This window comes from Hordeum vulgare, chromosome 3H (assembly GCF_904849725.1).
Source record: "Hordeum vulgare subsp. vulgare chromosome 3H, MorexV3_pseudomolecules_assembly, whole genome shotgun sequence".
Taxonomy (NCBI): domain Eukaryota; kingdom Viridiplantae; phylum Streptophyta; class Magnoliopsida; order Poales; family Poaceae; genus Hordeum; species Hordeum vulgare.
This window is the reverse complement of record NC_058520.1, coordinates 515,062,794-515,076,922: the sequence shown is the minus strand read 5'-3', so window position 1 is coordinate 515,076,922 and position 14,129 is coordinate 515,062,794. Positions and strand designations below refer to the sequence as shown.

Sequence of the window (14,129 nt, the reverse complement as noted above, 5' to 3'; positions counted from 1 at the left end):
CTCGGAGGTGTTCTCTGACTTTCGTTCGAGTCTCTGCGTCGACATCCTCTTCGTCCGCGAGCGGGTCGCCCTCGGCGAGTTCCGCGTCCTCCACATCCCCACTCGCCAACAGCTCGCCGACATCATGACCAAAGGGCTCCCCTCGGAGGTGTTCTCTGACTTTCGTTCGAGTCTCTGCCTCGCTTCCGCCGACGTCACGACTGCGGGGGGTGTTAAGCCACTGGTTACACCTGCTATTATCGCATGCACTCTGTTAGCCTGCATGCGATATAGCGGTCGGTTGTTGCCTAGATTGTAGAGTAGTGGAGACTAGAGTAGTGCTTGTAGGTGGGCTAGTGGAGGCGAGTAGTGCTGCATGCATGATCGGCTCCCTGGCTGTCTAACTGTATATAATACCCCAGCCTAGAACTTAATCAAATGTGTTGAACATAATCTCCTTCTCTTTCGCTAAACAGCAGCCAGCCATCCGTAACCAAGCGACACTGCCCCATTTCTCGTCTATTCTACTGTATGAATTATCATCAGACTTGCCACCTACACAATAGCAACATGACCTTCTTTTCCAGAGCACGCACACACAACATCCGTTCATTTTAATCTATATACATAATATACTCCAGTAATAATAGAGTCCCGTAATCGTCTACTGCTCAGCTCCCACGGCGCCGCCGTCTTCCCCGTCTCGGCCGCACCGGAGGTGTATCTCGTAGCCGCAGGCGATGCACTGGTACGCCCAGCCGAACCCCTGCTCGTCGCACTCGCAGCACACGTACGGCCCTCCGCCCGACTTCTCCGACACGACGCTCAGCTCGTGCCGGTGCCCGGCGTGGCGCAGCGACGGCGAGTACCCCTTGGCCCGCTCGTCCTCCAGCTCCTGCAGCCGCCGCACCTGCTCCTCGGTGAACGGGAACGCCATGTCGAAGTAGAGGTTCACCAGGTTCCTGCCCTCCCTCGTCACCGTCTTGCCGTCGGGCCCGATCACCACCAGCGTCGGGATCTCCCGCACGTCGAAGTACCTGGCGAGCTCCCGCGACGGCGCGCCTTCGCCGCCGTCGTAGGGCAGCGCCGGCCACGGCATGTCGCCGCGCGACCGCTCGTACCCGCCCTCCTCCTTGTCCATGGGGATGTACACCACCTCGAACTCCGCCGACCTGCGTTTTAGATTGCCGTAGATGGCGGCCAGCCTCTCGGTGAACTTGACGCACGGCTCGCACCCGTCCGCCGAGAAGTAGAGCCCCACCGTCTTCCCCACCAGGCTCGCGATGGGAACCTGCATGCAGCCCTTAGCCACGGTGAGGCCACCCGCTGGACGCATGGCACGATCAATGGCGATGCATGCGAGCTAGCTCGTGATCGTTCGACACCATGCATGGATGCAAGCATGCACCTCGCTCGCATTCTAGACTAGAGCAGAACAACGTACACTCGGTGGTGGTAGTACTGACACTACCTGTTGGTCGCCGCCGTTCTTGACGTGGCTGACGGAGAAGAGCTTGTCCAGAGTCTGGGAAGCGAACTTGCTCCGCTCGGCGGCCTCCAGCTCCGCCACCCTGGCCGGGGTGAAGGGGAACGCCGGGTCGCCGTAGCGGTGCACGAGCTCGACGGCGTCGGAGCAGACGACCTCGGCGCCGTCCGGGGCGAGCACCACCAGGCGCGGGATGCCCTCGACCTGGAACATGTCGCTGAGGCTCTTCTTGCAGGGGATGTCGCCGAAGGGCACGGCGGGCCACGGCATGGCGCGGTGGAACCGCTCGAAGGACGGCCGGTCCTCGTCGCACGACACGAAGACGACCTCGAAGCCGGCGCCGCGGCCCCTGAGCTGCCGGTACGCGGCGGCCAGCGCCGGGGTGAAGGCCTCGCACTTGGGGTACCAGTTGGCCGCGAAGTATAGGCCGATGGTCTTGCCCTCTAGCTCCGGGAGCTCCACCTGTGAGTGAAGATTTTTCAGAGGACACGTGTTCGCTGGCCTTCGTCAGGCGAGTCGTGGTCACCGTTCACGGAAAAGGAAACAAAATGATGGCAGGAGAGAGAGGAAAGGAATAGTGCACCGGAAAAGAAGGCCGTGTAAATGTGAGGCGATTTTTTTTTTGGATAGACACGTGTCGACAGGTACCATAAGTATTCTGATTCTCGACGTATTTTTTTTGACGGGTCATTCTCGACGCATGTGGTAATGTAGAAAAAATTAATAGGGAATAGTTTTTTAGGGAAAAAATATTTTATCAAAAGTAAAAATAATAAAAAGGAATCAGAGAAAACTGCATGAGTTTCTGTGTAGAAGTTTAATTTTGTAGGCTAAAATATTATTTTCTACTCCCTTTCTAAATATAAATCTTGGTTTCGTTAGGAGACTATATATTATGTATATAAACGAGTGCGGACGTTTGGAGCTCGGCCTTCGTGGATACTGAATTTTTTGAATAATTCAAAATTCAAACTTTTTGATTTTAAATTTTTTTGAAAAAAATATGAAAGTAAAGAAAGATGTTATGCGTATGTGTGCAAAAATTCAGGATGAAATACCTTGAAATACGATCTGCACAAAAAAGACAAATTCATGACTTGAAATGATGAATAGTGTCATGTGTAAAAAAATCTTAGATTTGTCTGTTTTGCACAGCCCTCATTTCAATGTATTTTTTCTGAAAATTTATCCACATGTGTGTTACGCCTTCACTTATCCCTGTATTGTTTTTCATAATTTTTTGAAATGTAAAAATATGAATTTTCATGAAATTTGAATTTTAAATTTAAAGGCCTCCATGAAGCTCGGTCACCAAAAGCAATTTCCGGTATATAAACATAATTTAAAGTGTAGATTCATTCATTTTGCTTCCAAAACTATCCTCCAGAGATCGCTGAGGCAATTTGTGTTGATTGTACTCTTACACGAGTTTAATTTAATCTCTTTTTCCCCGCAAAACAAAAAGATAAAGCTTGAAAGGCTTGCACTTTTTTTTCCTTAATCATGTATAGAAGCACAGACAAAGCTTCTTCACTTTCTTGGCTATGCCTTGTTTGAGAGAGGTTCATCGTGAAACGCATGGTTTAAGGGAAAAAGCTTAAGTTTTGGATCGTTTAAGCTGACCTCCCTCCTAAAGCCCTTGGCGTGAAGTGTTCCAACTTCAACTGGTGCTAAACTGAATCTCGGCTACTAGTTAAAATCTGAGCTTTTGTCCGACTGAATTTAACACGAAATTTATTTAGAAGTTCCCTGTCCTGCGTGATGAAACCAATAGAAGAGATCTCATATCAAACCCGGATAGTAGATAGAAACAATCATTCTGCTCTAACCGACGAGGAGGAGCAAAAAAGAAACTTGCAGCCGAAGACGAAGAGCGAAGCAAAGAAGATCAAGAGCCAAAGAAAAAGCAGCAGATCCATGGAGCTGGAGAAGCACCTCGTTCCCGGAAGGAGAGATGAGCGAGCCGAGGGGGAGCGCGGAGCGGATGCCTCCACCGCTCTCCTGTGCCTCCTCCATCCCCGGATCTCCGACGATGTTCGGTGTCCTGGTGGTGACCAGGCACTTTCGATGTGCCGCCTGATCCACGGCACCGCGTGCCGGATAGGAGCAGCAACAGAGACTGGGAAGGTGGTGTGGAGCAGCCTGCGGTGGCTTCGTGCTCTCAGAACGGCAGCAGTGACTGCGAGTCGAGTCTAGCGGCTACGCCGACCCTCGCCACACCGGCCAGCCACCGCGGCAATGAATAATGTAGGTATAAAAACGGGGGACGCCGCATCTTGCAGACGGCGAACCCTTTTTCTCGGAGGCGTTCCACGCGCGTCCGTCCGTCGCAGCGGTTCCTTTCAGATCAGGAGGCGCAGTGGCGGGCTGGCGTTGGAGCAGCTGTCGAACAGAGGCGACGATGCGGAGCCGGTCTTGTTGGCGTGTGGGGTACTGTACCTGTACGCGGGGCTAGGTGGCCGGACACGGTGGGGTGGGAAAGGGAGCGACGCGACGCCCAGTAGTGCGCCTCGTGTCCAGTCGGGGGTCTGGGAATCGCTCGCAGCCAACAACGTGTTCCGCTCCATGCCGCCTAGGGTCGCGCTCGCCGTGGACTCTCTCTCTCTCTCTGTCTCTACCTCGGCGTGGGCGTGGTTGGGTGGGTGGGTGGGTGGGTGGATGCGTGCGTGAGATGTCCGGTGCCCGGGGCTTGGGTGTCCAACTGTCGATCGATCGTGGTCGCTCCGAAAGTCTGGCCCTGTTCCGTCGAGGAAACTGGATGAGTCCCGCCTAGCTGATCGTCATCGATGCTGGGTTGGCCACCCGTGGGATTGGGGAACTGATGCGTGTGTATAGCCTTTAGGGCATGTATAATGATGTTATCTTAAGAATGCTACATAAAACAAATGATGAGGTGGAGGAAAGATAACTCGAAAAAGGCTTTGCCTTTTTTTATTTAATCTCTAGAACGTCTTGATGGTTCGACTACCTGATGGTTCGACCTCTCGATGCCACCCCTCGATCCCACCTCCCTTGCTCGACCCCCCTTCCGCGCATACGTGAAAAAAGTGCCTCCTCGCTCGAAAGAAAAAAAAACGAAAAGAAAAAAAACAACTCACGTACCCACGTCGTCCCACCTCCTTATTCCCTTCCCCTTCCACGCCCCCCTTCTCTAGATCTTCTTTTTCTCCTCGCTCCCAGAAGGCTGACGGCGGCGGCACCGATCAGATCGGGGCATGACGCGGGACGACGACCGGGAAGAGGCGAACACCAGAGTGAGGCCGGTCAGGTCGGTATCCATCGGTGCGACGCGTCATTGGCGGCGGCGGCGCTCCATGACCATGGCGGCTCGGTCTCCTGGGAAGAAGAGATGAGGTGGGGGAGTGGAGAGAAGGGAGATTAGGGACGACACGACTACCTGCTTGTTCGACGGCGGCTCTTGTAGCCGGGTCCAGGTTTGTGTCCAATTTTTTCTCCTCCCGGCTGCACGATGTTGTCATCCTCGCCTACGCCATATCCATGGAGGCCAGCGTCAGGCTTCCTTTCTCTGGCCCTGCTTGACCTCCTCCTCACTCACGATGCCCATGTTTAGTTACGTCAAGACTGCTCGGGATTTCTAGATCAGAAGGAATTTGTTCTTGATAGCCATTCGCGTCTCAGAGATTCAGAATAAGTTCTTACAACAGTTGTTATTGGATAAGTCATGTATGATACCATGCTTGCACCCTTATTTGCAGCTTATTTCAGGTTGTTGCTCAATCAGCAATCAGGTTATAGAATTATTCTTTGCCAACAATAGTGTTGCTAAGTTGCTCTTGCCTCTCGATGTTATTACTTATTAGCATGAATATTCTATGCAGATGAACTTATTTACTACAAAGGTTTAGAAACACAAGGACTGATTGTTGATGAAAGAACCAAAGATAGATCTGTGTTTTTTCCATTGGCCAGCAATTCAACTGCAAGTTTTAAGAACCACAAATAGCTTTGGGTATTTTCTTTGTACGCATTAATAATGTAATATTATCTTGAGAACTGAAATAAATATTTTATGTCACATTTATTTAAAGCTTTTCGCATTAATAGTGCAATAGACGTGCAATGCATAGATTTATTTTTCTATGTTTTTATGCTCATTTCCCACCAGACTGAGAAAAATGATTATACTAGACAAGTAGTCATTGTTGCTTTGATTTAGAATGAGAAACATTAATTTTATGAATCATTGGTGTAATTAGTTGACACCAAACCATTCAAAGGTACTGTACCTCATGATTGGTGATGGCAGATTTCAAACATGGAGGCGAACAAAGGTTTATAATGCAGGCGCCTCTGATTTCTTAAGTTCTTAGTAATTTAATGATCACTCATACTATTCTCATCATTATTATATATAAGAATGCAAGGCCCTTTAGTTTTCTACTACCTCGACGCTTAATGAGATGACCAGGAAATTCGCGAGGAAGCAGATAACTTGATCATACAATGTCACAAATTGTGTTGGCCGTTGCTCGCTCACACAAAAACCTTTATATGCACAAAACAATGTTTTGTGATAGTAGTCTTTCTAAGCAATGACATGACCCTGTGAACATCCTTATCATTAGTTGTTTCCTCATAGTGGGAACTTTCTATCTAGCTAAACTAGAGCATCAGGTACGGTAGCTATCGCACACATTCTTTTGAGAACAAGAACACATTTATTTATATGTTTGTCTTATTTCTGTTTGTGCTTGCAGAAAAGCGTCTAGCTACTAGAGATTTGAGCTGAAGCACAAGCCTTTCCTCTTGGAATTGATTTAGAACCCAAGGACAAGTTCCTGTCATCAATGCTAGGTGTACAGTCAAATGCATATGGTTGTGAGCTCTGTTCTCCAAACACCCTAAAGGTAATAGATGTTATTTTGTATTCTTAACAGGTCTCTCATATGGTAGTTGTCTTTATAAAAGCACCCTGTGACATTTCTAGAAAGTAATGTCATGTAGGAAAATGGAGCGCTCCATTTTGGTTATTCTCTACTCAGGTGTTTATTGCGGTGTTGTCCTTTCTTATCTTTTAGTAAACTGCAAATTTGGGACCTGTTTGTTTGATTCGTAGGCCGCAATAGGTGCCACCAAGGTACGTGCTCTTTTTATTCTTTTTCAGATCCATTTTTTCACATGGGCATCAGTAAAAAGTGGGGATCAATAAATTTATGGCTCGAAATACTCAGCATACATATTCTTTCTTAGGCTTCAAGGCAGGAAAGATGGTTTTGTTACCAGCACATGGAATTTTTACTGGTCAACCCATTACCCATCAGCCAATGCCCTCATGATCTGCATGGGTACTTGCACTTTTTTTAAGGCAGTAGGGCTGCTTTAATGAGAAGATTTACGAACTTTAGAGTTGTTGACACTTGATCTATGAATCTTTGCACAGATTTGAATAACTTCGAGTCTATGACCAACCCACTTGTTACACCTAATTTCTGCAAAATATGGCTTTGCTGGTCTGAGTATTATTATCACTTATTTGTTGGTGTTCATGTAGCACATTTGCTGATTTTGTGTCTATATGTATGTGCTTCCTTTTAAACTGAAGAAATTGTTCTAAGCATATTTCTCATCCAACTATCCTTAATCTAATTATTCTTTCTCTACTGAGGCGAGAATTCAGTTATCCTTTATCTTCTCGAAAAATATATTTGATTTATTTTCTTTTTGTATCAACCTGAAAATTTATTAATGTCAGAAGGTTCAGTTAGGTGTCCCTGTTATTATGCATCAACACAAAAATTAACAATTCCCTGCATCAGGTGCTGTCAGCTGGAGTGAATAACTTTGTTTTAAGCTCAGTTGATTGTGCAGTCTAAATGTAGTACCCGGTGCTGAGCTATTGCAAGATTGGACAGTTGACTTGTATTTTAGCTGAAGAAGTGTAGATCCTGCTCTACTTCTCCATAGTGGTATTTTATTAAGCACAACCAACATTTTTTTTGAACTTGCACAACAAACATTTTTTTTGAACTTGCACAACCAACAATTTATATTTGTGATGATCGATGGAAGCAACCAAACGCTCCCGCTTGTTCACCAGAAAGTCAATACTCGCATTGGCTTCCATTTTTCCTCATAAGCAAGCATATGCTCACTCCACTACTTTCTTCTCCACACTGGATTGCAATAGTGTTTTCTTGTGTTGTGCGTGTGTCACGAGCTGTGAGCATTCCAATAGCAGAGCTGGTGGCCAGTCCATTGTGAAGCCTGGACCGGTACAAGGTGATGGAGGCGCATGATGGCATCCCTTCGTCCTGGTAAGTATTTTTTGTCTTTCTTAGTCTGCTCTGCTGGATCTCTCACATCCTCTGAATCAAGTGTCTTCACTTGTGACAGCCCGAGACCGACGTTCCGGAAGATCCCCCTTTATTTCTGTTTCCGTCATGTGGTTACTTTATTTTGTGGCATCTTCATTTAGTTTGCATCGTCGCATCATGCATAGCATCATGTCACCTGTGTTTTGTCGGTGTTGCTTGTTGCTCCGTGTTGTTGCTTGTGAGTGCTTGTGAGTGTGGCGTCGTTTGTTGGCGTGATGAGAGTGCGCGCGTGAGAGCCACCGCTAAACCCTGTTGCACCGCGGACCTAAAACCTTCTCTCCCTTCTTATTTCATTTTTGTGGTTTTGCTAAAGATTTCAGACTTAACCCCCCCTTTTTTTTAAATCCGTCTTCTTTTAAAATGTCATTTTATTAAATGTGGGGGCAACGCTTAGGTTTTATTTTATATTATTTCTCCTTTTGTTTCATTTTTTTTATACCTTCTCATTTTCTTTTCTCTCTTAAAGAGCTTTTATTTTTATTCTTTAAATAAAAGAGGTTTTATTTTATTCTCTTGTCAAAAGGGGCTTAAATATTATTCTTTTGTAAAAGGGTTTAATTTTTAATTCTTCAAAAGATTTTATTTTATTCGTTTGAGAAAAATGCCCAAGCTATTTTATAGTTGGGGTAAATTATTTTTAAATGGGAGCCAAAAGCATTTTTCTAATTTGTTAAAAAAACCCTTTTTCATTCTTGTTGGAGTTTTCTGTTTTTTTTAAAGGGAAAAAAAGGGAGGGAGAGAGCAAGCCAGGCCAGGCCAGGCCCAAGCCTCCCGTGACCTAGCGCGGGCATCCTCCTAGCCCCGATTCCTCCATGGCTCCCTCCTAGCGCGTCACCCCCGATCCCCTTCTCCCTCCTCTCGCGCAGCCTCCCCAAGCCCCTCTTCCCCGTGTTCCTCCTGCCCGATCCCTGCCTCCCTCGCCGAGCCGCCATGGCTCCTCCTGCCCCCGCCAGCTTGCCATGCAGTAGGGCCTCCCCTGCGCCGCGCGCCGCCCCGCCATGGCCTCGCCTCCCTCGACCTCGCCTCCTGCGCCGCTCCCCTGCCCGAGCTGGCCTCCCGTCGCCGGTGCGCCGCCCCGCCATGCTCGCCTCCCCGCGCGCTGCCTCTTCCCCCGCGCGCCAGCTCCTGCTCGCCGAGCCGCCGTGCCGCGGTCTCCCTTCCCCGCTGACGTGCTAGCCCCTGCGCCGTCTCCTCCCCGCCGTGCTGCGCCTCCGCGGCCGAGTGCCGACCTCGCCGTGGCCGCCTTGGCCCTGCAGCAGGTCGCCTCGCCCCTCGCGAGCGTCGCCCTGCCTGAGATGCTCATCGCCTCGCCGTCCCCCGCGCCCTGTCGATCTCCTCCTCGTGCTGTTGCCGTTGCCGTTGCTGTGCGAGCCTGCCTGAGTTGTTGTGTGCTTGCTACAGCTGCTGTGGCTGCCGCCGCTGTTGCTGTGCCCCGCTGTTGCCTGCTGTAGTTGCTGCCGGCTGCTGCTAGCCGTTGCTGTCGCTTGCCGCCTGTTGCTTGCCGCTATAATAGTTGTTGTTGGGTTGGTTGCTGCTGCTACCGCTTGCCGCTTGGTGTTGTTGCTGCTGTCGCCGCTTGCTACTGTCGTCGTTGTTTGCTGTGCTGCTAGGCTGCCAAGGCATGTCTAGCGCCTTGCTGGTGCTTTCCGTTGCCAAGCTGCTGCCACTGTAGCTGTTGCTTGCTGCTGTCGTGCATACTAGGATAGTTGCTAAGCTGTTGCTTCCTTGTAGGTGCTTGCCGCTTGCCATGCTAGTTTGCTGGTTGCTGAAACTAGTAGTTGTAGGTTGCTTGCTTGCTAGTTGCTGCTATGTAGTTTTTGCTCCTGCTAGCTAGTTGTGCTGCTGTATGTAGTTGCGTAGTCACCGTATTGCTTTGCTGCTCTTGCCGTTTGCTGCTAGGCTAGTAGCTGCTGCCGCTGCCGATATGTTGCTGTCGTGGCTTGCCGAGGTGTTGCTGCCAGCTTGCCTGCTTGCTGTAGATTGCCGATGATAGTTGCTGTCGCCGGTGTTGCTATTGTGTCGCGTGCCGTCGTCGCGTGCACGATCACCGCCGTCGTGGGTCTTCGACGAGCTCGCCGAGTACCACGACGCCCTCGACGACCCCCGTAAACGAGTTCGTCTTCCTCGACGTCACTGAAGACCCGTGTTCGACTACTGAGGTGAAGACCGTGTACCACTACTTCAACTACCGGCGCGTGTACGACTACTTCCACGACGACCGTTGGTCCGCTACGACCCGAACCCCTCCGATATGCACGTTTCAAAGGTATAACGTTGAGACGTTGTCGTGACTGTGTGTAGAGTTGTATGAGTTGTATCGTTTGTTGCACTGTATGTTGCCCGTTGCACGTTGTCCTCTTATGTTGTGCCCGACACATGGGAACCCGAGATACGGGATCACCCCATCTTATTTACCGTTCCCCCACACGCTTCCAGATCGTGGCATCGTTTCCGTCGTGCCGCCATGGTCCCCTCTCGCTCGCCTTGGCGACACCTGTTTCTTTCTCTTCTTGCACGTGATGTTTGAACTCGCATGCATGACGCACTCATGGCATAATTATCTTGTGTTGCATGTCTCTTGTAACGTAGCTCCAATCTATGTCTCGTGTGTTACCCGACTAGGATGTCATGTAGGATCATCGCTTCACCCCTTGCCATGCTAACAACAGTTTAAAATTGCCGTGTAACTAATCGGGAGTAAACTAAATATTTAAATGTGGAGTTTCGTCGATATGCAACTCGTTGCAAATCGAGCTTCACTTAATGTGTAGAGTTTGCGTGAGATGAATTGCCATGCCATCCCTTGCATCTTTGAACTGATCATGCATCATAGTAGGTTATGCATCATGTTGTGCATCGTGTGGTGAATATTTGTGTTGATGTTTGTTTCTGGTTTGCTCCGTTCCGATAGAGTTCCGCAAGCTTGTCGGAATGTGAGGACCGGTTCGACTACGATGGTTTGCCGACTCCACCGGGTTGTTCTTCTTCCAAGCGGGATCTCAGGCAAGATGACCATTCCCCAGATACCATTACTATCATTGCCATGCTAGTTATTTCGATGCTTTCGATTATGTCTCGTTGCCTACTACCTGGTAAATATCAGCCTCTCAACAATGCCATGAAACCTTCAACCTGTTCGACCTAGCAAACCACTGATTGGCTATGTTACCGCTTGCTTAACCATGTTGTTAGCGTTGCTAGTTGCAGGTGCAGTTGCTTCCATGTGATAACATGGGTTCCTTGTCATATCACCATATTTAATGCTATTTAATTTAATGCACCTACATACTTGGTAAAAGGTGGAAGGCTCGGCCTTTCTAGCCTGGTGTTTTGTTCCACCTTTGCCCCCTTAGTTTCGGCTACCGGTGTTATGTTCCATAAACGAGCACTCCTAACACGATCGGGGTTGTTATGGGGACCCCCTTGATAATTCGTTTTAGATTAAAGCTGGTCCGGCAAGGCCCAACATTGGTTCTACATTTGCCCAACATAATAATTTTGTTAATATTGAAATGCATAGGGCGTCATGAACCCGAGGAGTAATTTTACATAAACAGGGGGGCCAGTGCTGATGGTGTTGGTCCCAAACGGTCTGCCTGCGGGGCCACCACGGGGAAACTCGAGGTTTGGCACCCTTAGCTAGTTCCATCCGTCGTGTCCTAAGAACGAGATACGCGGCTCCTATCAGGATCGTCGACACGTCGGGCGGCCTTGCTGGATTAGTTTTACCTTTGACGAGATATCTTGTGCGTCGGGATTCCGGTGATGCTTTGGGTAATCTCAGAGTTGAGGTTTTCCACTAGGGAATCCGACGAGATCGCGAGCTTCGTGATTGAGGATTTATATGCGGCTTGTGGTAATTTGTGATGGACTAGTTGGAGCACCCATGCAGGGTTAAATCTTTCGGAAAGCCGTGCCCGTGGTTATGTGGCAACATGGAAACTTTGTTTAACACTTGAAAGGATCGATATGGTTGACTAGAGGGGGGGTGAATAGACAACGACCACTTTTTAATTAATCTTAGCAAGTTAAGGTAAACAACATATGGGTTCACAAATATTACGACAATGAGGTGAACCCTAATGAAGCTAACAACGAGAGTTATTAAGACAAGTAAGATATAGTCCGCAACATAAGCATACACAGAGTGAAGGAGAGAGATAACCACAAGTGGAACTGATGGAGACGAGGATGTGTTACCGAAGTTCCTTCCCTTTGACAGGAAGTACGTCTCCGTTGGAGCGGTATGCAGGCACAATGCTCCCCAATAAGCCACTAAGGCCACCATATTCTCCTCACGCCCTCGCACGATGCAAGGTACCGTGATTCCACTATAGGTGCCCTTGAAGGCGGCAACCGGACCTTTACAAACAAGGTTGGGGCAAACTCCACACAAAGCTTGGAGGCTCCCAACTAGACCACGAAGCTTCACCACAATGGAATATGGATTCGAGGTGACCTCAACCGTCTAGGATGCTCAAACACCCAAGAGTAACAAGATCCGCAAGGGATTGGTGGGGGAATCAACTTTTCTCTTGGTGGAAGTGTGGATCTAGGCCTTCTCAACCAATCCCTAAAGAATCAACAAGTTTGATTGGTTAGGGAGAGAGATCGGGCACTTTTGAGCTTAGGGAGCAACAATGGAGCTTGGGAGGTAAGAGATAAGGTTCCACAGCTAGAAGAACCCTTTATATAGTGGGGGGAAAATCCAACCGTTTTCCCACTCTCTGCCCGAGCTCCAGCGGTACTACCGCTGGCTGCAGTGGTACTACCGCTGCCACTCCAGCGGTACTACCGCTGACCAGGGGCGGTACTACCGCCGACTAGCGGTACTACCGCTGGTTGCAGCGGTACTACCGCCGGCACTCCAGCGGTACTACCGCTGGCCCCCTGGAAGTGCAAAAGCACTACCACCGCCAAGAAAGTCGTTGCAAAAAGGTCCGTCCACGAACAACCGCTAGGCAGGCTGTACTAAGCTCCTGGAGCGGTACTACCGTTGAACAGGGGCGGTACTACCGCCAGCCAGCGGTACTACCGCTAGGGCCAGCGGTACTACCGCTGGGGACCATTTTGCAAGGAGGAAAGAAACACAGTGGCGGGGGCCGCTCCAAAGATGAAGGTAAGGGAAAATATGTGAAGTGTGCGCGTGCAAAGATGGATTCCACCCAAACCTTTCCACTACGGTTCCCCTCTTAATAGTACGGCTTTCCTATGACTCAAATAAAGAGAATCGTAGAGAGCGTCGTGGTTCCGTTCCATGAATGAGGAGGCGAGTCGTCTTGTGCCGTTGACGTGTGTTATCTGAAACCTTAACACACACGGTTAGTCCTTTACGGTACTGTCATCAATCACCAAAATTACTTAGGCATAAACTATGCCCCAACAATCTCCCCCTTTTTGGTGGATTGATGACAATACTGGATTTGCACAGTAAGAAATATGAGAACAAAAAGATAGAGATATATGACAGTACGAGGCATATGAATCACAACATATGATGGAAATAAATCTCACATAAGTTCATGTCTCACAAACGATAGCAAACTAGAAGCAAACCAAGTTCAAAGCAAACCACGAAAGAAAGCAAAGCAAAGCACAAAGCAAAGCAAAGTTCGACTCTGAAAGCAAATCCAGCTCCTAGACTCTCTCCCCCTTTGGCACAAGACACCAAAAAGGGGCACACCTAACGCCACAGGTGGTTACTCCTCATCCTCAACATCGCCAGACTCGTCGGTACCCTCCGGATCGTCCTGCTCCTCCTCTTCCGCCTCATCGCCAGACCACTGGTACCCTTGAGCCTGCATCCAAGTAGCCTCTGGAGTGATGTCGTCCTCTGATCCGCTGGAGATGTCAACATCAAGAGTCCTTAGAACACGCTTGTGCCTCTGACGCTCTCCTTCTGAGCCACGTGTGTCTGGTACTGACCCTTAGCCTGCATACAAAATAGAGTCTTCATCTTATCCTGCAGTTTGATGGCCCAAGATGGCATGGCAGAAGAGTGGGACTGAGATGTTGTTCCTTTGTCAGCAGCTGTCTCTGTGTCAGTATCCATGTGCTGAGAGGAAGTGGATGGGTTGGCCCATTTATCCTTGACGCGAAGCTTGACAGGGTCGTGTATAATGTAGTCAGCCTGAATGTATAGCTCCTCCTCGGGATAGGTATCTTGCCACTTCTGACTGATATAAGCAAACAGATAGGGCCCGTAGATGGGAACCTTGCGCATCATGATGCAGTTCCAGAGCTCCATGAACATCACATTAGAAATATCAAGAGGGGCAGACTCCTTAGTCATAGCCTCCTCAGAGAGTAGCAGCATCTCAGCCAGAGAG

At 49.0% G+C, this 14,129-nt stretch overlaps 1 protein-coding gene across 2 annotated transcripts; it reads right to left on the bottom strand.

Moving 5' to 3' along the window:
* Positions 1–469: 469 nt before the first annotated feature.
* Positions 470–3,860, bottom strand: LOC123440362 (probable nucleoredoxin 2). 2 transcript variants are annotated; one of them, XM_045116932.1, is made up of 3 exons: positions 3,401–3,860; positions 1,424–1,927; positions 470–1,270 (listed from the first exon to the last, which is right to left on the bottom strand). In XM_045116932.1, exons 1-3 carry the CDS (start codon positions 3,479–3,481, stop codon positions 644–646), a joined length of 1,212 nt encoding a protein of 403 aa, XP_044972867.1. In that variant the 5' UTR covers positions 3,482–3,860; the 3' UTR covers positions 470–643. The 2 variants fall into 2 exon arrangements, with proteins under 2 accessions (XP_044972867.1, XP_044972868.1); XM_045116933.1 differs by having other exon boundaries at positions 1,451–1,927.
* Positions 3,861–14,129: the final 10,269 nt, after the last annotated feature.

Excerpts from the sequence above, each read along its gene's own strand:
- LOC123440362 (XM_045116932.1), bottom strand. The coding sequence starts at position 3,481 with ATGGAGGAGGCACAGGAGAGCGGTGGAGGCATCCGCTCCGCGCTCCCC. Across the intron at positions 1,928-3,400 it reads TCTCTCCTTCCGGGAACGAG|GTGGAGCTCCCGGAGCTAGA; the intron begins GTGCTTCTCCAG and ends CTTCACTCACAG. Across the intron at positions 1,271-1,423 it reads CAGTACTACCACCACCGAGT|GTTCCCATCGCGAGCCTGGT; the intron begins GTACGTTGTTCT and ends GGCTGCATGCAG.